Below are 24,328 nucleotides of genomic sequence, written 5' to 3'. Positions count from 1 at the left end.
CTGCCTGCAGCCTATCCATCCTTGTGGTATTTTATGGAATCTGGACAAGTTGGCTCAGAAGTTCTTTCTCTTTGTTTTAATTTCTGCTACCTTTTTCCTGATGTCTGTGTTCCATAGGAGGACTTTAGGAGCAAGTGAACAGCCTTACTTTATCAGGGCCCTTAATATTTTAAGAGGGCCCTTAATATTTTATTTATTTATTAAGAGGCGGGGAGGCAGAGACAGACTTCTACATGTGCCCCAACTGGGGTCCACCCGGCAGGCCCCCGTCTGGGGCTGCTGCTCTGTTGCTTGGCAACTGATATACTTTAGCACCTGAGGTGAGGCCATGGAGCGATCCTCAGCACCTAGGACCAACTCGCTCTAACCATCAGAGCCATGGCTGTGGGAGGGAGAGAGAGTGAGAGAGAGAGAGAGAGAGAGAAAGAAGGGAAGGGGTGGAGAAGCACATGGTTGCTTCTCCTGTGTGCCCTGACCAGGAATTGAACCCAGGACTTCCACATGTTGGGCGACGCTCTACCACTGAGCCAACCAGCCAGAGCCAGGCCCTTAATCATTTTCAGTTTCAGACACCCTTAAGAGTTAATGACGATGCCTTCATCTGAGCAATATATTAATTTTAATAAAAAATAGATACTCCTAAAAATTTTTTAAATGTTTATCTTAAAAGATCTCTAGAATTTTCACCACAGGCAATACACTTCCTTTTTTTTTTTTTTTTGGTAATAAGTTAGCAGCTTGGCTTCTGCTGTTAAAATTTGTATCTCCCTGTATGATTGTAAAGTTTTTCTCCATTTGTTCTTTCATACTTCCCAAATATGTCAGTCTAACAGGATATATATGAAACGGTCTTTAAGAAAAACGAGAAACTGATGTTTCATTCCCATGGCGACAGCAGAGAGCTGCTAGCTAAGTGCTGAACCTTTATGAGGAGGTTGCATCTGTTAACTTGCTCCACAAAGTGCTGGGTGCTTAGGTGCCTTTGAGTAGTTACACTGATATTTTAAAATTCCACTTCATCTTTTTGGCAACATGAAATTGCTCTTTTGTCAACTCTTACTCCCTAAGAGAATTCTTTTTATGGATGTGTGTTTTGAGGGGGGCTGGATGGGAGGTGACCAGAGGGCATTTGTCAGCGGGAGGAGGTTGTGCTGCACCACTGGAAATAGCCAATAGACAATGCTGCCGCCTGCTGACAAGACACAGGATTTGCAGACTATGAATAAATACATTTTATTTTTTCACTTTCCATCTTTCACATTGGGAAACAAGTTCTTATAGCGTTTTGCATTAATTGTACATTTTCTTCCTTATAGTGGATCCTAAAATCATCTTAATAACCTTGAGGTAAAGAAAAGCAGAGTGGGACTTCCAGCTCCCTGATGCTGATATGGCATGACTCCCAGCTGCTCCACAGTGGGAGGCAGAATTGTGCGTGACTGGGTGGGAGAGGTTTTTTGCTTTTAGGGGGATGGGGAAGGTCAAGAAACAATCCAGAAGGAAACAAATGATTTTCCACCCCTGCCTCTCATCAAAGTGTAGTGCTTGATCTCTATATCCTAACTTGGCATGTGCACATTTATTTCCGAAGCAAGCAGTGATGAGGCTGCATGCTGAAACCCTGTTGTGCTTACTACACTGAATTTCTACATTTCCTCTTGTGATTCCACTGAAAGTGAGACCGGCACGTGTGGGAGAAGGGTAGGCCAGCTGCCTTCCTGAGGGTCATGCTGTTCTGACTGTCGCCATTTGACTGAGCACAGTTGTAAGGCATCTGGCTCAAATGCACAGACGTCAGCTAGGGCTGGGAGAGCCCATCAACAGCAAGCTGCAAGCGTGAGGTGAAGCTCAGGAGAGCACAGACCCTGACCGTACGGTTTTTATAGATTTCTGAACAGTTTAAATTTGTGCGTTTGAAATAAACTGGAAGATATGGAAACTGTCACTTTAATTTTGTCATTTTCATATTGTTTGCTTAAGATACACTTACCGGTCTTTATTTTTCTATTTTTTGGTAGTGCACAGCAGTAGGCTTTTGAGCTATGAAGCTAAAGTTTAAAACACTGAAGTGAAATGGAAGGCATATAAGAACATTAAGATTTTGAGGGGCTTAACTTTCATAATTCCTCCTTTTACCCATGTGGTAATTTTAGCCTTGGCAATTCTACGAGTCTTAGGAATATCAGGACTTTGTTCCCTTATTTAGAAACCACTTCTCAAAAAGCAGACTTGAAGCAGGCAGGTATCCCTACACAAATGAGTACATGAAAATGCCAGTCTGAGGTCAAGATTTCCTAAGGATAAATATTATGGATGTTTGTAAACATTTTCATATTCTTGATATGAATCATAATTATTGACAGTCAGCTGTATGCTAGGCCTGCTCCTTCTGGAGTGTGGATTAAATAAATTGAGAAGTAGTAAACATAAGAGGCTGCCTGATATTAATAAGTTACACCCTGTACTCTTTCTAGACAGGAGGGATTTCTAACTAAAACATCTGTGAAGTCAGGCCTCTTTATCCTTGCATGAAAACAGCTGGTGTTCCCCCAACTCGATTCTACTTTATAAAAGGACTGCGTGACAGACATTTCTAAACTTGTTAAATGTGTATAAGTTCTTAGCTTTGAGGCTACAAGCACAGCCTTCCAGTGTTTGTACTACTTCACACTACTATTTGTAGTAATTTGTAGACAAAGCAGTGTCTGGGAAACTGGCTCAGGTGCTCTAACAGGTGACAGATTTGACACTACTAGCTACTGGGTTCCCTATAGCCCATTTATCAACTTGCACTATGTTTTTGGCTTCTTGAATAACTGTATATATGCTTGTAAAATACCTGAGTTTGCATAATTTAATGCTTATTAAAAGAATAATTTTCAGCATTTGGAGTTTTTTTAACTTCCAAAGAAAATATGCTCTGGGACCACTTTTCTGAAGTGAGGGATCAGGGTAGCACTTTGCAGTGTCTCAGGTAACAATCAAAGAGCTACCTACATGTCAGTCACTCTGATGTGGTCATTCAAGTCAGGAACAGCCCTGGGTCTGATACTGACTCATGTCACCTGGGCAGGATCTCTTCACCCTTGACAAGCCTCTGTCCCCACTTAGGAAATTAAATGTACATTATCTGCCAGATTTGGGAAAACAACAATTTTGTGACAGAGAAAGTGATCACCATTATGCCTGAATCCTTCCAGCACACCACATCCACATCCCTAACACTCTCACCTGGGTTTCTTTGCTGCTGCTGGAGGCCTCGTTCTGTTCTTCTTTGTAACTGAGACAACTTTCCATTATCGCAAATAAAAGCAAACTTACAAGAATATGTGGCATTTGTCTTTCAAACAAAGTGGAAGAGTAATGAGATAATAAAAACTTGTCTTTTTAAAAAATGTACACTTTCCTGGGTTAACAAACAGCAGGCAGAGGAATTCCACTTGTTTTTTTTTTTGGGGGGGGGTGTTAAACATACCCCACTCTAGTGCTGTGCAGTTAAGTTCTCAAGCTTACTTCTCATGCACCTTAACGGGAAGGCTTGGCTTTACATAGTACTAAACGTGCTCAGTTGGTACAGGCAACTCCACCAGGCAAAATCAGAGCAATCCCTGGAAAAGAGGAAAAGACTTAAACGATCATCTGTGGACACTTAAATTTACCAGTTGTTTAGAAATACCCCTTTTCTATCCAAAACCTGAGCGTATGTATGTATGTATGTATGTATGTATATATTTAAGTCCCACTGTGCACTTACCTTGGATAAGGTCTAACTTATTATTGTTTACACCGATCCAAGTACAAATGTCTTTATCTGTTTAACAACATTCACTTTTCAAAAAATTTAACATGCTACCTAACATGCCCATTGACAAAAATGAGATGACTTTTTGGTTTAAATTTGAATTCTGTGCCCTTCCCATGATACACATTATTTGATCAAAAAGCCTCACCCCTGGCTTCTCAGGGTTTCACACTGACACAACATTTAGGTCTTGCCCCTACTAAAGGGACAGGATTAACTTTTAAAAAGAGCGACGTCTGATTCAGGGAAGAGGGCGGGCAGGACAACTACCAGATAGCTTCCTCCAGCCCCATCCCCAGCAGAGCAGCTGAGAACAAAGGCCAGGGGCTCTCAGGGACTGGGAAGAGCTGGTTCTCAGAAGCTACATGAGGTCTTGGCTTTGTTTTACAAACCTGGTCTTCAACTCAAAAGGCTCTTACATTTTGGAAAAGGTGTTCCCTGGGGGTGACTACCTTACCTCTTAGAAAACGTGAGTTCAAATTCTCATAAGCCCAAAGTGAAAGGTTTTAAGACCAGCATCCAAGTAACAACTGCAGGAAGCAGCAGGGTTTGGGGAAAGGCCAGGCTTCAATTTACATATCATATATCCTTATTGAAGAAAGTTCTTACCTTTAAAAAAAAACACCATTAAAAGGAATGTTTGTTTTTTCAGATCCTTGTTGATTTAAATCATGGAAGAATACGATCAGTTTTGAGTTTCCTTAACTATTTAAGGATGTACTGTTAAGTTAGGCAAGCATCCTTGTGGCCACTGCCAAATGTGGAATCAATCAAGTGGGTCCTCCCCCGCCTTAGGACTGAGGAATTCAGCAGGAAGGAGTCCATAGCTGGGAGAATTATGCAGCGACGCCCAGCTCTTAGCTAGAGGCCTACCATGGTCCTTAGGGTCTGAGGAATTGTCTGAACCCCACAGATGCATTTATAAATAATCTCCTCAGTATAGACCTTACAAGGGGATACTGCTGGATAAGACTTAGAAAAGAAAGGTATGTGTAGCCTTGTCTTAACTACTATCCAGAGTGTCTCTTGAGGTGGATTACTTTTAGATGATAAAGTTTAGTCTTCCTATTTGGGATTTTCGGTTCTAAAGTTTCAGCAAATACCTAGACCAGGTTTTTTCTGTTATTCTAAAAATTGCCCTTAAGTGACTTTTAATTTTTGTACCACCCATAAAATATGTATCAACTCATTTTCTTTAGTGCTTCTATTCTTTAAGAGCATATTCCATGCTTGCCGGTATGGTAGAGATTGAACCCATCCCTATGCTCTTTAAAGCAGTGCCCTGTCCACACTGTTCAAACGGCGTCCACTCCTCTGAGGTTGCCTTATTAGAAACCAAGAGATGAGTCAATAACAAAATCTACTCATAGAGCAGAAGGCAGCTGGACTTTAGAAATGGACGTGGTCTGAGTTCTGACTCCCCTCCACTAGTGGCTGGGTGACAAGGGGGTAGTATGTTTTACCTGAAAAATGACACCTGTTTCAGTAGGCTGCTTTGAGGGCTGAAAGGAGAAACTTACAAGTACCATTCAAAGCATGTCATAGGTCTTGATACATAGTTCTTTCCTTCTGTCCACAATGTGTGAGAGATAAAACATTAACCTTGACCTGATGAAAGTGGTTTGTTTATTCATCCTTTCCAGAGACTCTCCAAATATGTGTGTTAGGTACGCCCAGTTCATGATGAAGACCTAGGCCCATGGTCTTTAACTTTCAAACACTAATTTACCAATCTTTTGTCAAGTATGCATTTAACCTTTAAAGTAAAAACTAAACAATACAGAGAAGCATAGCCCTTCCAGTTATAGTTGGTAGGATTATTTTGGGTATTAAAATGAAGACTGTGAGCATGGAGCCTAAGACTAGGAGGTGCTCAGATTTTTATTGACTGAATCTGTACAGCCATGCAATCTTTTAGAAGGAAACAATTTAAGAACCTACAGTTTGTGTAACCTTCATGTGTCAAATGCTAAGTTAGAAAACAGACCCTAATTCAAAGTCTCTACTTTTTAGATAATTTTCATTGGATTTATTGGGGTGACATTAGTGAATTTATATAGGTCTCAGGTGTACAGTTCTACAATACATTATCTGTACATTGCACCGTATGTTCACCACCCCAAGTCACTCAAAGTCCCTACTTCTGACAGGGTTCACACTTTTTTTTCCCCCAGGCAATAAGTACTGTAACCTAAGAGGGAAGAAAGAGATCCACACCTTCCCCAAAGAAAAGGCAGATGGATCTAGTGTCAGGCTCAATTAGACCCAATCATGATGGCTCTCCAAAAAGGAACAATGCAGCTTTTGTGATATGCTCAAGCAGAAAGGTTGAAGATTGTACAAACAATCTATCCGAAAGGAAACCTGGGTTCTAGCTTTCTTCCTGGAAAGAGATGCTGATCCAGGAAAGTTTTATACTACTACTTTTATCAGCTGTTGCTGTTAAAAAAAAAATCTCAGAAACAACTGTGAAAGACCTGTGTGAACCTAGGATATGAACAGCTTCACTGTTTGAGCATTTATACTCTTCCGTTTCTACAGTCCAACCACAGGGTGTCCAATTATCTAGTAATTGTCCATCAAAGGGAACGCTTTGCCAGAATTGTTGGCATTCATTTATCTGCCCCGAAATTCAGTCTAAGAACCCTCACTCTCAGCCTTGGAAGTGCTTAAAATGCAAATATACAAGAACTCCTGGCCAACCACCCCATCCCCCAGGAAAGTGCTCAAATACAGCCAGGCCTGGAGGAGAATGTTAAAAGAGGGGTTGAACTGCCCTCCTCCTTTCCACTAGGACCCTCACACTGTGAGATTCAGTATGCATGACTGAGCTAGCATAAGGAAGCAAGGACAGCCTTCTTTTAACTTTTCTGAACAATGGCTTCAGTTCCCTCCAGCCTTCACCATTTCACATCGTACCCACACCCACTTAAAGTGCAGAGAAACCTGTCTTTCTTCCCCATTTCTCTATCTCATAACCTGGTTTTTGAACATTATCCCTAGATGTCATTTCCATCCAGAGAAAAACTGGCTACCCTGGGGAAATTGACTCTTAACAAATCTGGTTTTTAAAAATGTTTCATTTTGTTAAATTTTTTTAAATTTCCATTTTGTTGACAGTTGAAAACCAAAAATTATATAACTCTCCAATCTAACCACATTTCTAGAAGCAAAACATTAAGATGTCAGTAGTAAACCTTATACAGAATATCTTTTTTTACCGTGAGCTTGCTCATAGCACACAGGACGCACAGAAGTCACGCCTTATTTCCTTTTACTTGAAAGCACACAAACAGCACCTCTGACTTTGGCACGAACCCAAACACACATTGCCTTCAAAATAATTCACAGATACAAGGGTTTTTTTTGTTGTTGTTTTTAGGTTTTTTTTTTTTCAAAAACATACTTCATATTTCCTCTTTTATATAAATATCAGTTTAACCTTTTACTGTAAGAATATAAACGTTTTAAGAGGATCTTTGTTATTTATACAAATTCACAAACAGTACAATTAGTTGATAAAGGTCTCTGGGTTTCTTTAACTCCATGGTCTCGAATGTTGCTGTGGAGGATTCTAAAAAAATAAACAAACAAAAAAATCCAACAAAAATATACATCCTACTGAAAAGCTTTTTTTTTTTAAGTCACAAGTCTCAACCCCACCAAAATAAAGTCATCTACTCCATTTAGAAACAATTTTTTAAAACCCACAAACTCCCATTTTATTAACAGAACAGAGATAAGACAAGAATTTCAGTCTCCTCCCCTTCACAGTACAGCCCCAGGGGCTTCTTTCTGTAGGCCAGGCTGCTCCTCTGCTCCCAACAGGAAGCCTCACTGTGTGACCTTTTTGTGGGGAAACTTGGAAGAGGGTGTGGGCAGGGCATAATTTGCATATATAATAATTTTCAAGACAGTCTGCATCTCAAACAAACAGTTCAATTCTCATTTCTCCCATACATTTGTGCTATAAATTAAGTCAAGATTTAGAACACTGTTGGGCCCTCAAATCCCAATGGACAAGAAGAGAAATAATTATAGCCAAAATGTGGAAGTGGGACATGCTGGATGGATGACGGGGTTGGGGAAGAAGCCAAAACGACGTAAAAACCCAATGAGCATCTTTCCAGTCTAGGCACAAAAATGTTTTAGTCTCAAAATATATCTCTAGAATTCCAGGGCTTCAGAGAAAAAAGTAAACTAAAACGAGGTAGCCAGACATATGTATGTATATATATATATAAAATTTATATATATATAATATATAGAATATATTCAGCAGAAAAGAAGAACCATGATTTCAAATTTCTTATAAGAAAAGAAAACAAAGTAAGCGTGAATAGCAGAGTACTGTAAAAAGAGAAGTGATGAGAAGAGACTGGGATTAGTTACAAAGTGGAAGAAGGGTGAAAAGGCCGTTGTAGTTGGGTTTGCTTTCATACATTTCAAAATAAAAACCAGATCACAGTATTCAAATGAAAGCTTAAGTGAAGGCAGACATTTTCCTCAACTCCCCAGGGTCTAAAGGACTAGTTACTCCCAACCCCCACTTTCAAATGAAACGCAGTGGGGATACAGTAGCTCAATTGGCCCTCCATTCCCCAGTAGAGAAGTGGATGGGTAAATTCTTAATCCTCAGATAAGAAAAGAGGGGAGTACAGTAGGGGTAGCAAAGGAACCCCAGAAGCAATGAATGAGCATGTAGTGGGCAAGGGTGCTGGAAAAGGGAGGAGAAAAGAAGTCTGAAGCCACGTGTCCTACTGTCCCATCTCATCCATTGCCTTGATCTGTGTATAAGTGTGCATGTGGAGTGAGAGAAGAGGGAGGGTGGTGGTGATAGGAGGATGAACAGGGTGGGACAAGGGGAATTGGTGCTGCCACCCTCACCTGACCTTCTCACTGTCCGTCATCTGCCAGAGTCCCAGGTTGAGTACCTTCAGGCAGGGCAGCTGCGTAATGCGCTCCAGGCCGCGCTTGGTGATTCGGGTACAGCCGTATAGGTCTATGCCAGTGAGCTGGCTCAGGTGCTCAGCAATCAGCTCCAGGCCCTTGTCGGTGATGCGCACACACTGCCCAATGTTGAGCGTGCGCAGCCCGTGCATCTGCCGCACCATACGGTTAATGCCATCATCGCTGATGTGGCAGGAGCAGAGAGAGAGAGACTTGAGGCCGTCCAGCCCCTGCGCTATGTAGGCCAGACTCTGGTCCCCCACCTTGTCACAGAACGACACATCCAGCCCCGAAAGGCGCAGGCTGCCCATGGCCAGATGCATGATTCCCGTATCACTGATGTTGTCGCAGGAGCGCAGGTTAAGGCTGCGAAGGCTGCCCATGTGCGACAGGTGCAGAAGGCCCGCGTCCGAAATGCCTCCGCAGAAGCTGAGGTTGAGGAGCCTCAGGCCTGTCAGCCCCCGGGAGATGTGCTTTAGAGAAAGATCTGTGAGCTTCTGGCAGTCCTGCAGTGTGAGCTGCTCCAGGCCCAGGCAGCCCTCCGCCGCGCTGCGTGTCATGCCGGCCAGGTGCCCAATGCCCACATCGGAGAGATGGCGGCAGCTGCGGAGATTAAGGCTCTTGAGGCGCTGCAGGCCCCAAGCGATGAGCAGGAGGCCAGTGTTGGTGATGTTGCTGCAGCCCCCTAGCTCCAGCACCTCTAGGCCCTTGAGGTACTGGGCTATGCGGCCCAGGCTGCTGTCTGTGATCTGCTTGCAGAGGCTCAGGTTGAGGGCGCGCAAAGAACTGATCTCCTGCACAAACGCGTGGCCCAGTCCGTTGTCGGTGAGGTTGTAGCAGCCGCTCAGGTTGAGGCTCTCGATGTTGGCCATGCCCTGGATCACGTAGCTAAGGCTGCGGCGGAGGCTCAGGATCTGCACCCGGCGAATGCCCCGGGCCTGCAGGCTGGGGAACAGCGATGGGTTGGCCCGGCGCAGGTGCAGCTTGGCCTCCACCCCCCGCCACACCGACTTGTGGTAGGCGGCGTCCCGCCAGGCCGTGCACACCTGCGCCGCGCGCCCCTTGTCCCGGACGTCCAGGTAGCCGAAGATCATGGCCAACAGCTCCGGGAACAAGCACGAGATATGGGTCTCCATCTTCCTCCTCCCCCCTCCGCGGAGCCGGGGGGAGGAGGCGACGAGAGCGGTTCGCCCTGGCCGCCGCCGCTCCGGGCCCAACGGACGGTCCCTCCCCGCCTTCCGGCTCCGACCTCCGCCGCCGCCGGTCCTCCGCCTGGTCCTTCCGTCCTTCCTTCCTTCCTGCCGGCTTCGCTTCCCTTCCCTTCCCTCCCCCCGCCCCGGGCTCCGCTGGGTCCTCACATCCCGGGGGGGGGATGGCGCCCCTCACTCACTCCCGAGCGAGCCGGACGGCCGCCGCCGCGCCGCCGCTTGGAGACTAATCGCGCCGCGTTCGGGCCGCGCTGCTCCGCGCGCGCCGCCGCCGCTCCCACGCCCCCTGCCGCATCCTCCGCTTCCTGCCACTGCTACCGCCACCGCCGCCGCTCCGGGCCGGCGGGCCGCAAACGGCCCTAGGGGCTGCGCGCAAGGACTCCGGGCGCCGTGGAGGCTTCCTGCTGCCTTTGTCTCTCGCCCGCTTTTCAAACCTCCCAGCCCGGGCCGTCCACACTTCGCCGCCCAGGCGGGGGGACCAGGACGGCACTTCGGGCCACCGGGCACACGTTCCTTCCCGCACGCTGTTCGCGGGCAGTTGGGAGCTGCCGGCCTGGCACGGAAGACGCGGCGGTCAGGCGGCCGGAATGCGGCTCGGCGCAGACCCCAGCGAGCAGGCGGGCCGCGCGGTTGGTAGCGTCCGGGACGTATCCCCGGGCCGCGGCTCCTCCGCTCGGCTCTCCTTCCCTCGCGCTCCCCCCGCGCGCGCCGCGCAGTGGTATGAGCCTGCGCTGCCGGAACTGTCGGAGCCGTTACCGTGGAAACCGAGTTCTGCCTCTGCTTGTCGCCCGGGAGTTTAACCCTATAGGCACTATCTGAAAGCTGCTGTCAGTAAAGCTCTTCCCCACCCTTCTTCTTTTCACCCCATAGCCCGCTCTTGAGCCATTCCCTTTCTGGGCCACGCCCCAACCCCGCGCCTTCTCTTTTTCTTTGCTGCTGACGTCTGCAGTCTTTTTCCCATAGTTTACCCGATAATTCCTGACCCTTACTTCACACCCTTCTCCCTTTATTATCCCTGTAAGATCCTCTTCCCAGTAGTAGTACTCAATAATCATCACCCCGACTCCCCTTCCTTTTCTTTAACTGTCCCTAATGCTCTTTAACACGTCTCTGTTATCACACTCTCAGTTCTCCCCAATGGGGTTGTTTACGATTCCTTTCTCTTCGGCCTTTGCCCTAAATTATGGAGAAACTCAACTGTATTTATTCATACCTTAGCTTAACACTGACCCTCTCCAGTTCACTATAGACTTATCCACTACGACTTCCTTCTAGCGTGTTCTGGATGTTTCCAGTCACCGCTGTGAGTTTGTCTCTCCTTAGTACTTCATACATCAAAACATCCCTCCACTTCCGCACTTGTTGCTGAACTGTGAACTGTCGGAGTGCTGCCATGCCTGGGCACCTACTCAGCCCGCTTTGTACTGAGAGGGCAGCATCCTTATTTTATGATCTCTTTCCCAATAACCTCTTTATATATAAACTGTATGGCCCAATTATGCTGACAGTCAATATATTTGTGTGTCTTAACACAGATTTACTTCTTTATAAACTAGAACAACTGTTGGACTTGGTTAAGGTGCTCCAGCAAATGTCTGTTGGCTTATAAACTGTTTTATGGAACCAGAGTAGTGCTCTATTCTAAAATGCGGCTCCTGGGTCTTAAATGCCCACACAAGGATAGGATTTCAGAGATTCATGCTAACTACTCCCAAACCAAGAATTTTTAAATCATAGAAACTGACCCTCGATATTTTTAATGAATTTATGGATCTGCACAACAGGATAGGAGACAACCTGATTTACCTTTCAAAAAGGAAAATTGTTTTGTTGATTCTTTAAGGACCTGAATTAGATTTTGAATTGGTTCCGTGTTCAGTGTATAAGGTTAACTTTTTTTTTTTTTTTTTTTTTGATTAAGCGAGAGGCGGGGAAGCAGAGAGACAGACTCCGGTTGCATCAGCTTCTCTTTTATGAAACCACCAGTACTAGACTAAGTACATATAGAATCACTAACAGGCATCAGGCATAAGACCTTTTAGACCCTTACCCACCTTCCTAAATCAGGAAATGGAGAAGCAAACATTCTTACAAGTTTGCTATCTCATCCACTTGACACAGGGTGTGAGGCCCATAGATTTTTATAACATTGTTACAATTCTGGGCATACCTGTGCTAAGACTTTTTTCCTAGCTTGTAGCTAGGCTTATTATCGTCTCAGTCACTTCTGCCTAAAACTTTCACTTTGAACTCTACATGAAAGTCACTTTTTTTGTTGTTGTATAGATGTAGGTCCGTTTGTGTTTATGTCAAGGGCTTAATCCAAAACACCTTAATCCTACTGAACACAAAACAAAGTGCTAGACCGTGCCTGACCTGTGGTGGCGCAGTGGATAAAATGTCGACCTGGAAATGCTGAGGTCGCAGGTTCAAAACCCTGAGCTTGCCTGGTCAAGGCACATATGGGAGTTGATGCTTCCAGCTCCTCCCCCCTTCTCTCTCTCCTTTATCTCTCTCTCTCTTGTCTCTCTCTCTCCTCTCTAAAAATGAAAAAAAAAAAAAAAAAAAGTGCTAGACCATACCAAGGGGAAGGGTGGGGTTTTGTAGACAGGGGTCTGACCTAAAGAGCTTAATTGTTTTTCCTTTTCTAGACAGGCTTTTGTTCTCACTGGCCCTAGATCTAGCAAAACTTTTTCTTAAGTTGAACTCTAGAATTTTATTAATACAGAACTTTTTATTTGAGGCATTCAAATATATATGAAAAGGACTTCTAGCTAGCAATATGATTCTTTACATTCAATAAACAACACGCATGTAAGAAAATGAACATTAGTGGGAGAAAAAAGTGTGCCATCAAATGAGCCATAGGCTATCTGGAGACCTGGTGACTTTATTGAAGAAATGACTTTTTTCTGGGTCCAGTTTCCTGAGTTAGTCCTGCTGTCTCATCAACCCTGGGAGTATGCATTGTTCCTAATGCTGATCAGAGATTAAGAATATTTTCACATACAGTGGCTTCTTGAGGTTTTTGGTTTAGGCTCAGATTTGGAACACAAAAGTAGATGGACAATATTATGGCCCAGAGACTCTAATGGTTTGGAAAAAGTGTACACCAATGTAAAATAGAAAGTCCTGTGGATAGCTGTACATATTTTTTAAAACTCTTTTTTAAAAGTGTATGTATTGATTTGAGAGAGAGGAAGACAGACAGACAGAAACATCCATCTGTTTCTATATGTGCCCAGATCAATTGGGTATCAAGCCTGAAATCTCTGTGCATCAGGAGGATGCTCTAATCCAGTGGTCCACAACCTTTTTTGGGCCACGGACCAGTTTAATGTCAGAAAATATTTTCATGGACCGGCCTTTAGGGTGGGACGGATAAATGTATCACGTGACTGAGACAAGCATCAAGAGTGATCTGGTCATTTTTTTTTTAACTATTTATTTAATATTTTATTATTTAATTAGTAACCTTTGGAAAAGGTCACAGCAGGACTTATGAGGCAAATGCAGAAACCCACAACAACCTGTTTCTTCTTGTCAAGCTGGGGCAGAACTTAAACCAGGCCAGACCCATTCCAGCTCCGGCAGCAGCCTACTGTCCACGTTCTGGTTCCAGGTGCGTTGGTTGCAAACTGGCTTCACTTCATCAAAGGGTCTAGCTCGAGAGCGTTCATGGCCTCCTCCAGTCTGAGCATCCCTCGCTCCCGCCTCAGGCGGTGCCTCTCGGCCATGGACTGCAGCATCCACTTGGTTCGGAGCTTGTACAGGTAATTGCCGTAAACCACGACCTCGGTGAGGTTCGAGGATTCCAGAACCTTCAGCTCGAGCATGGCTTTGCTCACTTGCTCGATGTATGGGATTCGAGATCCACCTGGGCCAAACATGGCTTCCAGCAGCCCCGTCTGCACCTGGAACACCTCGGGGTCTTGCAGGTCTTCAGGAACTTTCACCCACGGCGGGATATCTTTCCGTTTGGGCAGCGTTCCCATCTCGAGGACCTTGAAACGAAAACCACACTCAGATTGAGGGTAGGCCTGACAGAGTCCTGGTCATTTTTTAAAAATAAAACATCAGGCCCTGGCCGGTTGGCTCAGCAGTAGAGCGTCGGCCTGGTGTGCGGGGGACCCGGGTTCGATTCCCGGCCAGGGCACACAGGAGAAGTGCCCATCTGCTTCTCCACCCCTCCCCCTCTCCTTCCTCTCTGTCTCTCTCTTCCCCTCCCGCAGCAAGGCTCCATTGGAGCAAAGATGGCCCGGTCGCTGGGGATGGCTCCTTGGCCTCTGCCCCAGGCACTAGAGTGGCTCTGGTCTCCGCAGAGCGACACCCCAGAGGGGCAGAGCATCGCCCCCTGGTGGGCAGAGCCTCACCCCTGGTGGGTGTGCCGGGTGGATCCCGGTCGGGCACATGCGGGAGTCTGTCTGACTGTCTCTTCCCGTTTCCAGCTTCAGAAAAATACAAAAAAAATAAAAAATAAAAATAAATAAATAAAACATCATTCAGACGTAAATATAAATAAAACAGAAATAATGTAAGTTATTTATTCTTTCTCTGCGGACCGGTACCAAATGGCCCACGGACTGGTACCGGTCCGCGGCACGGGGGTTGGGGACCACTGCTCTAAGCAACTGAGCTATCTGGCCAGGCCTAGCTGTGTATAGTTTAAGGACAGGCTGAGAGTTTTGTATATGATTTAACAATTTGTAACAAGAATGAATTTTTTTTCTGAATAAGCTATGAACTTCTGTTTAGAAGCAGAAATGATAACCTTGCGTAGGAAGTCTCTCCAAAACTTTACCAAGAATTTTAAAGAAACCAGATTTTCAAATGGGATGTGTTTTTCTCCTGGGTGGGGCTTGGAAAAATTGAGAAGTCCAAACCATAGATCAGGCTTCCTTAAGGATGTATACTTCCTAATTCAGAGAGGGACCATTTGGCAGGAAAGACCAAAAGAGATCTGTAGCTTTTTAAACTTCTCATTTAAAAATATTTACAGTTATCCCTTGAGCAACACAGTTTGAACTGTGTGAATCCACATATACTCAGATTTTTTTCAATGAATATACAGTCAGCCTTCTGAATCCCTGGGTGTCGCACCTGAAGATTCAACCAGCCACATATCGAAAACAGCATTTTCAGTCTGCAGTTGGGAATACACATGCTAACTGCATGCATTGTTCTACACCATTTTATTTAAGGGACTTGAGGATCCTCAGATTTTCGGTCTGCAGGGATCCTAGAACCAATCCCCACCCCCCACCTACATGGATAGTGAGGGACTATAATTCAGTTTTGGGGGAGTCAAAAGTTATAAGTGGATTTTCCACTGTGTGGTAGTTGGCCTCTAACTCCATGTTGTTTAAAGGTCAATGTATATCCAAAAATAGTGGCCAAGAGTCTAGCTTGTGGGGGTTGGATCAAAAGAATTAAAATATTACCTTGTGTTTGTAATAACTCTAATGTATGCATGGCACAATTCCTGTTACAGTAGGTACTCTGTAAATGTTGTTGAACTAATATGAATGAACACAATAATAATATGATATCTTTATGAAAGACTTCATACATATCAAAACTTCTCTAAGAGTTCTGGGGTTTATGAAATGGTGCCTTTCCAGCTTCAAGATTTCTTGAGGGTAAAATTCTCTTTTTTAGTATTTCTTAACAGGAGAGTATCTTGGGCATCTCTTTTTTTTTTTTTTAATTTTATTTATTTATTTTTTACAGAGACAGAGAGTGAGTCAGAGAGAGGGATAGACAGGGACAGACAGACAGTAACAGAGAGAGATGAGAAGCATCAATCATTAGTTTTTCATTGCGCATTGCAACACCTTAGTTGTTCATTGATTGCTTTCTCACATGTGCCTTGACTGCGGGCCTTCAGCAGGTTGAGCAACCCCTTGTTGGAGCCAGCGACCTTGGGTCCAAGCTGGTGAGCCTCGCTCAAACCAGATGAGCCCGCACTCAAGCTGGCGACCTCGGGGTCTCAAACCTGGGTCCTTCCGCATCCCAGTCCGACGCTCTATCCACTGCGCCACCACCAGGTCAGGCTTGGGACATCTCTTTACGAGAGAATATATATATTTTTTATTATTTATTCATTTTTTTTAGAGAGGAGAGAGAGAGGTAGAGAGAAGGGGGGAGGAGCTGGAAGCATCAACTCCCATATGTGCCTTGACCAGGCAAGCCCAGGGTTTCAAACCAGCGACCTCAGCATTTCCAGGTCGATGCTTTATCCACTGTGCCACCACAGGTCAGGCCACTAGAGAATATTAATGATAAGAAAGGGGCGAGTATTTGATTCACTGACTACATATAGAAGACTTAAGCAGCACCCTCCCCCCAAATAACCTGGTATTAAAATGGGCAAAGGACTTGAATAGACATTTCTCCAAAAAACATACAGAAATGTCCAACAAACAAATGAAAAGATGCTCAACATCAGGAATTGTTAGGGAAATGCGAATCAAAAACCACGATATCACTTCATGCCCATTAGGATGGCTACTGTTAATAAAACAGAAAGTAACAAGGGTTACTGAGGTAGAGAAACTGGAACCCTGGTGCACTGTTAGTGGGAATGCAAAAGGTACAGCCACTATAGAAAAACAATGTGGCAGTTCCTCAAAAAATTTAAAAAGTTGATTTATTTACTCTTCCCAAATTATTAGTTTGCTATCTTCTATAAACATGGGCTTTAACCACCACAAAAATAAGGGCTTGAGATCTGGGTAGCTAGAGCCCTTTGTTGGGATGACTGTATATTTTATTGTCAAGCTGAAAAAGCTCATGAGAGTGAAAGGGAGTGCTATTAATAATCATCCCCAGATGAATGATCACCTCTCCTTTTACTCTGGAAGTGAGAAATTTATAATTTGAAATTTTTGAGCCTGACTTGTGGTGGCGCAGTGGATAACGCATCGACCTGGAAATGCTGAGGTTGCCGGTTTGAAACCCTGGGCTTGCCTGGTCAAGGCACATATGGGAGTTGATGCTTCCTGCTCCTCCCCCCTTCTCTCTCTCTCTCTTCTTTCTAAAATGAATAAAAAAAAAATTTTTTTTTGAGTGTTGACTTAAACGTGTTTTTTTCATACTTTCAGGTACTCAACTAAATGATTAGAAATGCTTTGATAGAATAATTCCAAATATTAGCTTTCATTTGTTAATATTAACAAGCCCTACTTAGTCTCTTGTCACAAAACAGGTAATTATGACAACCCTAAAAAAATAAGTTGTGTTATAAATGTAGCCATTTCTATAGCACTGAACATTTTATTTATTTTTTGTATTTTTCTAAACTGAGAAGTGGGGAGGCAGAGAGACAGACTCCCACATGCACCCGACTGGGATCCACCCGGCATGCCCACCAGGGGGTGATGCTCTGCCCATCTGCGGCATTGCTCCATTGCAACCGGAGCCATTCTAGCACCTGAGGTGGAGGCTATGGAGCCATCCTCAGTGCCCGGGCCAACTTTGCTCCAATGGAGACTTGGCTGCGGGAGGGAAGAGAGAGAGAGGAAGGAGAGAGGGAAGGTTGAAGAAGCAGATGGGCGCCTCTCCTGTGTGCCCTGGCTGGGAATCGAACCCGGGACTTCCACATGCTGGGCCGACACTCTACCACTGAGCAAACTGGCCAGGGCCTACAGCACTGAACGTTTTAAAAGGTAGGTTTTCAACCATTCAGTCATTTGGTAAATATCAGTACAATTTTCATGTACTGCTCTGTGCTGTGAAGTAGATAAAGATGTTGAAGATGGTGTTTCTGCCTTTAAGGATTTAGGAGCCAGCAATATGCTAGAGAACACCTGCGGATAATGCCCTTATTTGTTAGTGTTATAGGTTACAGTGCCCACAGAGTGATAAAAATAAAATGTTTCCATTTAGAGCAGTGATGTTCAACTTTTTCATCTCATGGACACATAAACTGATTGCTGAAATTCTTCAGCACACTAAAAAATATATTTTTGCCAATCTGACAAGAAAATAGGTGTAATTTTGATTACCAAAAAAACATAATAATGGTAATTGCCTACCATTTTTGCTCCAACATGACTTTTTAAAAAATCAGTTGCCTATACTTGTATATCAGCATTTCTGGTATGAAGAATTAATCAAATGCAAACTTATTATGCAACATGACCAATAAGATGCAACTCTTATATGACCTATATATTTATGGTTCAGTACAGGGCATTCACACCAGATGACTATTGTTGTGTTGGCTGTTGTCATTTTTTAAAGCACATGCGTGTGAATGCATGTGCTCGTACGAATAGGATAGAGAGACAGGAAGGAAAAAAGATGAAAAGTATCAATACATAGTTGTGGCACTATATTTTTAGTTGTTCATTGATTGCTTCTCATCCGTGCCTTGATGGGGAAGCGAGGGGCTCCAGCCGAGCCAGTGACCCCTTATTCAAGCTAGTGACCCCATGCTCAAGCTGGTGAGCCTATGCTCAAGCTGGCGACCTCAGGGTTTTGAACCTGGGACTTCAGCATCCCAGGTTGATGACCTATCCGCTGCGCCACCACCAGTCAGGCTGTTATTTTTTTATTTGACACTGTAAGGGAACAGAGGTCAGTGCTCCTGAATTTGAATAGGTGTTGATGGTAGGAAGGTCATTACCTTACTTAGAGAACAGGCTGAACTTTTTCCTTCCTTGTTTAAAAAAAAAATAAGAATGCAGTAGCAGCGACCATACATTGTCACGGGTTGTTATGCTTCTTCCATATTGAGGCATCAGTTAGGTTTGTTTGTTTGTTTGTTTGTTTTACAGAGAGAGAATCAGAGAGAGGGATAGATAGGGACAAACAGGAACGGAGAGAGATGAGAAGCATCAATCATCAGTTTTTCATTGTGGCACTTTAGTTGTTCATTGATTGCTTTCTCATATGTGCCTTGACCGGGGGCCTTCAGCAGACCGAGTAACCCCTTGCTCAAGCCAGCGACCTTGGGTCCAAGCTGGTGAGCTTTTTTTTTTTTATTTATTCATTTTTTTTTTTTTAGAGAGGACAGAGAGAGGGAGAGAGACAGAGACAGAGAGGGAGAGAGAGGAGAGAGAGACAGAGAGAGAGAGAAGGGGGGAGGAGCTGAAAGCATCAACTCCCATATGTGCCTTGACAGGGTTTCGAACCGGCGACCTCAGCATTTCCAGGTCGACACTTTATCCACTGCACCACCACAGGTCAGGCCAAGCTGGTGAGCTTTTTGCTCAAACCAGATGAGCCTGTGCTCGCTCAAGCTGGCAACCTCAGGGTCTCAAACCCGGGGCCTCTGCATCCCAGTCCGACACTCAATCCATTGCGTCACCGCCTGGTCAGGCAGTTAGGTTAATTTTTATAAACCACCTTTTCAAAGAATTTTTTTTTGTATTTTTCCGAATTGAGAAGCCGGTGGGGGGGGGGGGGGCAGCAGACAGACTCCCGTAAGTGCCGGACTGGGATCCACCCGGCATGCCCACCAAGGGGTGATGCTCTGCCCATCTGGGGCACTGCTCTGCTGTAACTGGAGCCACCCCAGCGCCTAAGGAGGAGGCCATGGAGCCATCCTCAGCACCGGGGCCAACTTTGCTTCAATGGAACCCTGGTTGCGGGAGGGGAAGAGAGAGACAGAGAGGAAGAAGAGGGGGAAGGGTGGAGAAGCAGATGAGCACTTCTCCTGTGTGCCTTGGCCGGGAATTGAACCCCGGACCTCCACACACCAGGCCGACACTGTACCGCTGAGCCAACTGGCCAGGGCCTCAAAGAATTTTTAACTTGCTTTTTATTTTTTCAAGAATAAGGAACTTTAACTCTTATCTAGAATTGGAATTCAGTATCTGAATCAGAAATTTTAAGTTCACAATTTGTACTTTGTTACTGTTTCTCCAAACAAGATGACCTTGAAAAAAATTCTTTAAAAAGTGTGTCTGTCTGTCTCATTTGCTCAGTTCATCCCTCTCTGACAGTAGAACTTGAGGGTATACATCCAGGCAGGGATGGAGAGGGGGCCATTCAGGGTTCTGCCTGGCCCCTGGGAAGGCACTGGTGCAAGGGTGGTTTCTAGGCCCTTGAGTGCCTGTGACAAAGGGCTCCTTAGCCTACCTGTTTCCAGGGCAGCGTAGTGAGCTAAATTTACACCAGACTTGGAGTCTGAAGTTGTGCATTGGAATCCTAGATCTCTTATTAAGGTATGACTGTGGCAAAATGGCTTCAAGTCTTTGAGCTTCAATCTTGTTATGAGAATTCACAGAGAAAAAAAATCCCCAAGAAAAGAAGATCCAAATATAGAACCTGTCACATAGTAGGGAACTAATAAATGTCAGCGGTTTTATTTGTTTTTGTTTTTTTATAAATGCACCGTGAAAAAACCCTACACAGATGTTCCCCAGAATTGTGCAAATATACATTTTCTGACAGTTAAACATTTTTTTAACGTTATTTCCTGTTTTTAAGAAATGTACAGGTTAAACAGGTAGAAACAGCAAAAGTACAAGAGCGTCAGAAAGTGATCTCTCACAGAGCCAGCAGCCTGCCTTTCTGTATCTCGTTTTCTCCTTGGGACGGCAGGAACAGGAGCATGGTTTGTTCAGTCACCAAGAAGTAGTCCCAGACTCTTCTGCCAGACAACTCTCCACCCTGTTGCCTTTGACCTATGTTGCACTACCAACTCTCACACTTTCCTTTGTTTAGAGCAGGGTTGCTCAAACTGGCATATGCCTCAGAACAACTCTGAAGGCTTCCCAGTCAGAAGGTCTGGGGTTGTGCCTTAGAATTTGCACTCCTAACAGTGAGGCTGACACTGCTGACCTGGGGTCTCAGCACAGAGGCACTGAGCACGGCGGGTTAGAACAGACTCCTACTGCCCACTTTTCTTTCACCTGCTTTAAAACTTTTGTTAAATTATACTTAAAGTCTCTCTGTTTTTGGTAAAAGTAACATTAAAAACCCCACTATGTTTTTTCCCTTCTCATCTTTTGTCTTTTAGATCATAAGCTCCTCTCGTATGAAGACTAAATTTATTCCCCCAGTGATATAGTGAAAAGAACATAGGCTTAAAAGAACATAGGCTTGTAGCTAGACAGATTCTGGTTATAATTGTCTCTTTTTCTTCTCTCTGTCTTTTTTTTTTTTTAGTGTTAAAATCTTGACTCTATCATTTATTAACTCTGTGACTTGGGATCAATAATTTAACCAGGCCCTGAATGGTTGGTTCAGTGGTAGAGCATCAGCCCAGCGTGTGGATGTCCCAGGTTTGATTCCTGGTCAAGGCACACAGGAGAACCGACCATCTGCTTCTCCACTCCTACCCCTGTCACTTCTCTCTCTCTTCTCTTCCCCTCCCGCAGCCATGGCTCGATTAGAGTGAGTTGGCCCCAAGCGCTGAGGATGGCTCCATGGCCTCCACCTCAGGCGCTAGAATGGCTCTGGTTGCAACAGAGCAATGGCCCCAGATGGGCAGAGCATCGCCCCCTAGTGGGCTTGCCAAGTAGATCACAGTCAGGGTGCATGCATGAGTTCGTCTCTGCCTTCCCTCCTCTCACTAAATTAAAAAAAATAAAATAATTTAACCAGTTGGAGCCTTAGTTTTCCTGTCTATAAAATGGGACTAGTGATTTTCATATCTTGGGTGTTTTGTGAGAATTGAATGGGCTAATGTGTGTAACCTCCTAGTACAGTTCCTGACCACAATGAAACTATATATTGTAGATAATATTTATTGAGCATTTATTATGTATTAGACATTATTTCAAGGTCTTCACATGTATGAACTGATCTATTCTTCACAACAGCTAATCTCTACAACCTATGAAGTTTTTATTATTATCTCCATTTTACAGAAGTGGAAGCTGTAGCATAGAGAGAGAAGTAATTTGAACTCAAGGACAAACAGCTGGCTGACCTAGAATTTAAACTGTATAGTCTACATCTAGAGACCACATTCTAAACCATTGTGCTTTACTGGCTTAACAATATATGTTTAGGGAGCATTTGAGATCTTGCTCTCTGGCATATGTTGTCACTTTGGCTCAAATAAACTCATAAAAATTCTCTTTAGGTTTGGACTTTTCTTACACTGATGTTTAGTTGGCCTGATTGGCAGGATTCTGAAGAAACCCACCCAGGAACAGCCTATGGACCCAGACTATTGCTTAATATAAGCAAGGGACCATGTGCCCCTCTGGCTCCCTGACTTTTATCAGGTGAACTTGGGAGAGTTTCTGTCAGAACCCTGGGCCTCCTTGCTTTAAGTAGCAAGCCATGACTTTTATTTTTATTTGAGCTGTTCTTAGAAAATCCTCAAGGTAGTAGAAAGATCATGGTTCTGGTGGCGTCCAATAAACTCTTGCTGGCCATTCATTGTTGGGGTGTTTAGGTAACTAAGTCATTATGGAGTTACCTGAGGAAAATTTCCTCTAGGGTTTAAAGTAGTCTTACAGGAATGGTCACTGCATTTGGCTCATCAGAACATGTATCACTAAGGTCTGGTTTTCCTGAGAAGTTTGTTCTGATGCTATAGATCTCAAAATTAACCTAGGCAATCATGCCTCAGAGGCCGACAGGCCGCACTGCACTCAGTCTCCCATTAATACTAAGATGGCTGGGATGAGGATCCTCTGATAGTTGTAAATTAATTTTTGTGGACACAATTACAAAAAGCCAGCTATAAAATTAGGTAGAATGAATGGAAAACATATTTAATTGGTCTCTGGAAGCTTCAGAAGGAGGATTTAGAGAAATAGATTAACCTATGTTGTTTAGGCGTTTACCCAATTCTTTCAGATATTAAAAGTAGCTGTCCTTATTTTAAAAGGGGAAGGTCATTTGGAGCTTTGACTGGTCAAGGACAGAGATAAATTATAAATGCCTCCAAAACAAAATTTGGATCCAACTGTTCTCTATTTGTGTTTGTCTGTGTGTATTTATATATGTATGTTGTAAATGTGAGATAATTTTCTACCTCTAAATGGTTTTGTTAAAATTAATTTTAAAAAATTTTGAAAAAAAAAAAAGGCCTGACCTGTGGTGGCGCAGTGGATAAAGCGTCGACCTGGAATGCTGAGGTTGCCGGTTCAAAACCCTGGGCTTGCCTGGTCAAGGCACATATGGGAGTTGATGCTTTCTGCTCCTCCCTCCCTCTTCTCTCTCTCTCTCTCTCTCTCTCTCTCTCTCTCTCTCTCTCATTCTCTCTCTCTCTCTCTCTCTCTCTCATTCTCTCTCCTCTCTAAAAATTAATAAAAGTTAAAAAAAATTTTGAAAAAAAAATTAATTTAAAAGCAACTGCTTGTATGATTGGGTATTCTAAAATTCTCAGAACTATAGAAACTAACTCAAACACTTTTCAAGTTCATCTAAGATGAAGCCCTAGTAAATAAAAGCTAGCTTAAGTCGCTTTAAGTAAAACAGATGTGTCTTTATTTTACCTGGGTTTTACAAAAATAAATCCATGTCAATAATTGACTTTGATGCTTATGAAAAATATTTCTAGAGGTTATAAAACATCCAAGCTAAAGAATACCAATGAATTATTCTTTGTTTGCATTAGACATTGAGGTTTTAAGTGTTAAAATCTCAATATATGTAGAAGTAATTTTATAATATATCTGAAGGGCCCCTGGAATACCTCAAAAGATTTGAAATTTCATAGGAACCATTGTAAAATGAGTGAGGGAAATTTCTAGAGTATATAGTATGGGTAAGCAGTGGTTGTAAATTTTAAAAATTGTTGAAGCTATCGGAAACCCAGGACAGCCGCTTAGTTCTTCCCTGCTCCCTGGCTCCCTGTCTTTCAGTTTTTGCATTCCTTCATGTGTCAGTGTGCACTTAAGATGAATTTAGATGAAGCAACTCATGAGCTGACATTATTGAAAGGAGACATCTTTCACTATTGCCAAGATTTGATAGAATCACTTCAAGAAAATGCCAAGTCGGTAATTGCTTCCTTTCATAGTGGCTCCCAGGAGACAAAGACTTTAAAGATCATTGACTGCCACCTGGAGATTTGTGTTTATTGGAAAGGACACCAAATAAAAGACACTCTCCAATTTCATTGGAAGGGACCTTATCAGATGCCTAACTATGAATGGACATCAACCCCTGGCTATGGACATTAAAGACTCAAGGGCAAGAAGCCACCAACTCCAGAGGTAAACAGCTATCCCAAGATATCAACAAGGCCTATATACCAGTGGATTGATATTGAATTCAAAATCCATTCTATGTGATTGTCTTTACCTGTCTAGTGATATTAATAATAATATATACATTATATATCGAGAGAGAAGGACAGACAGAGATAGATAGGAAAGGAGAGAGATGAGGAGCATCAACTCAGTTGAGGCACCTTAGTTATTCATTTATTTCTTTCTCATGGGGGGCTCCAGCC

The 24,328-nt window shown here is 43.8% G+C and overlaps 3 protein-coding genes across 14 annotated transcripts in view; 1 reads left to right on the top strand and 2 right to left on the bottom strand.

Moving 5' to 3' along the window:
* WNT5B (Wnt family member 5B) overlaps window positions 1-24,328 on the top strand; it is a 158,604-nt gene that overhangs the window by 70,461 nt on the left and 63,815 nt on the right. The gene's annotated exons all lie outside the window — the stretch shown is intronic.
* On the bottom strand, window positions 1,234-11,184 carry FBXL14 (F-box and leucine rich repeat protein 14). 11 transcript variants are annotated; one of them, XR_010749282.1, is made up of 3 exons: window positions 8,737-10,972; window positions 4,260-4,411; window positions 1,234-3,608 (listed from the first exon to the last, which is right to left on the bottom strand). XR_010749282.1 is itself a non-coding variant. In XM_066369479.1 (3 exons), exons 2-3 carry the CDS (start codon window positions 9,622-9,624, stop codon window positions 7,289-7,291), a joined length of 1,023 nt encoding a protein of 340 aa, XP_066225576.1. In that variant the 5' UTR covers window positions 9,625-9,697; window positions 10,143-11,184; the 3' UTR covers window positions 7,178-7,288. The 11 variants fall into 11 exon arrangements, 9 of the variants coding, with proteins under 9 accessions (XP_066225568.1, XP_066225570.1, XP_066225573.1 ...); XR_010749281.1 differs by having other exon boundaries at window positions 1,235-3,608; window positions 8,695-10,972; XM_066369479.1 differs by lacking the exons at window positions 1,234-3,608; window positions 4,260-4,411 and adding an exon at window positions 7,178-7,376 and having other exon boundaries at window positions 8,690-9,697; window positions 10,143-11,184.
* Window positions 13,605-13,955, bottom strand: LOC136393229 (developmental pluripotency-associated 5 protein-like). The gene has a single exon (XM_066365845.1). It carries the CDS (start codon window positions 13,953-13,955, stop codon window positions 13,605-13,607), a length of 351 nt encoding a protein of 116 aa, XP_066221942.1.

The sequence above is a fragment of the Saccopteryx leptura genome, chromosome 2 (assembly GCF_036850995.1).
Source record: "Saccopteryx leptura isolate mSacLep1 chromosome 2, mSacLep1_pri_phased_curated, whole genome shotgun sequence".
Classification (NCBI taxonomy): Eukaryota; Metazoa; Chordata; class Mammalia; order Chiroptera; family Emballonuridae; genus Saccopteryx; species Saccopteryx leptura.
This window is presented reverse-complemented; position numbering and strand designations above follow the sequence as displayed.

What these genes read in the sequence shown, in the direction of transcription:
- FBXL14 (XM_066369470.1), bottom strand. Translation starts at nt 9,888, where the DNA reads ATGGAGACCCATATCTCGTGCTTGTTCCCGGAGCTGTTGGCCATGATC. An exon ending in ACGGACAGTGAGAAGGTCAG is followed by an intron (nt 7,377 to 8,689) that starts GTGAGGGTGGCA and finishes TTATTTTTTTAG; the next exon opens with AATCCTCCACAGCAACATTC.
- LOC136393229 (XM_066365845.1), bottom strand. Translation starts at nt 13,955, where the DNA reads ATGGGAACGCTGCCCAAACGGAAAGATATCCCGCCGTGGGTGAAAGTT.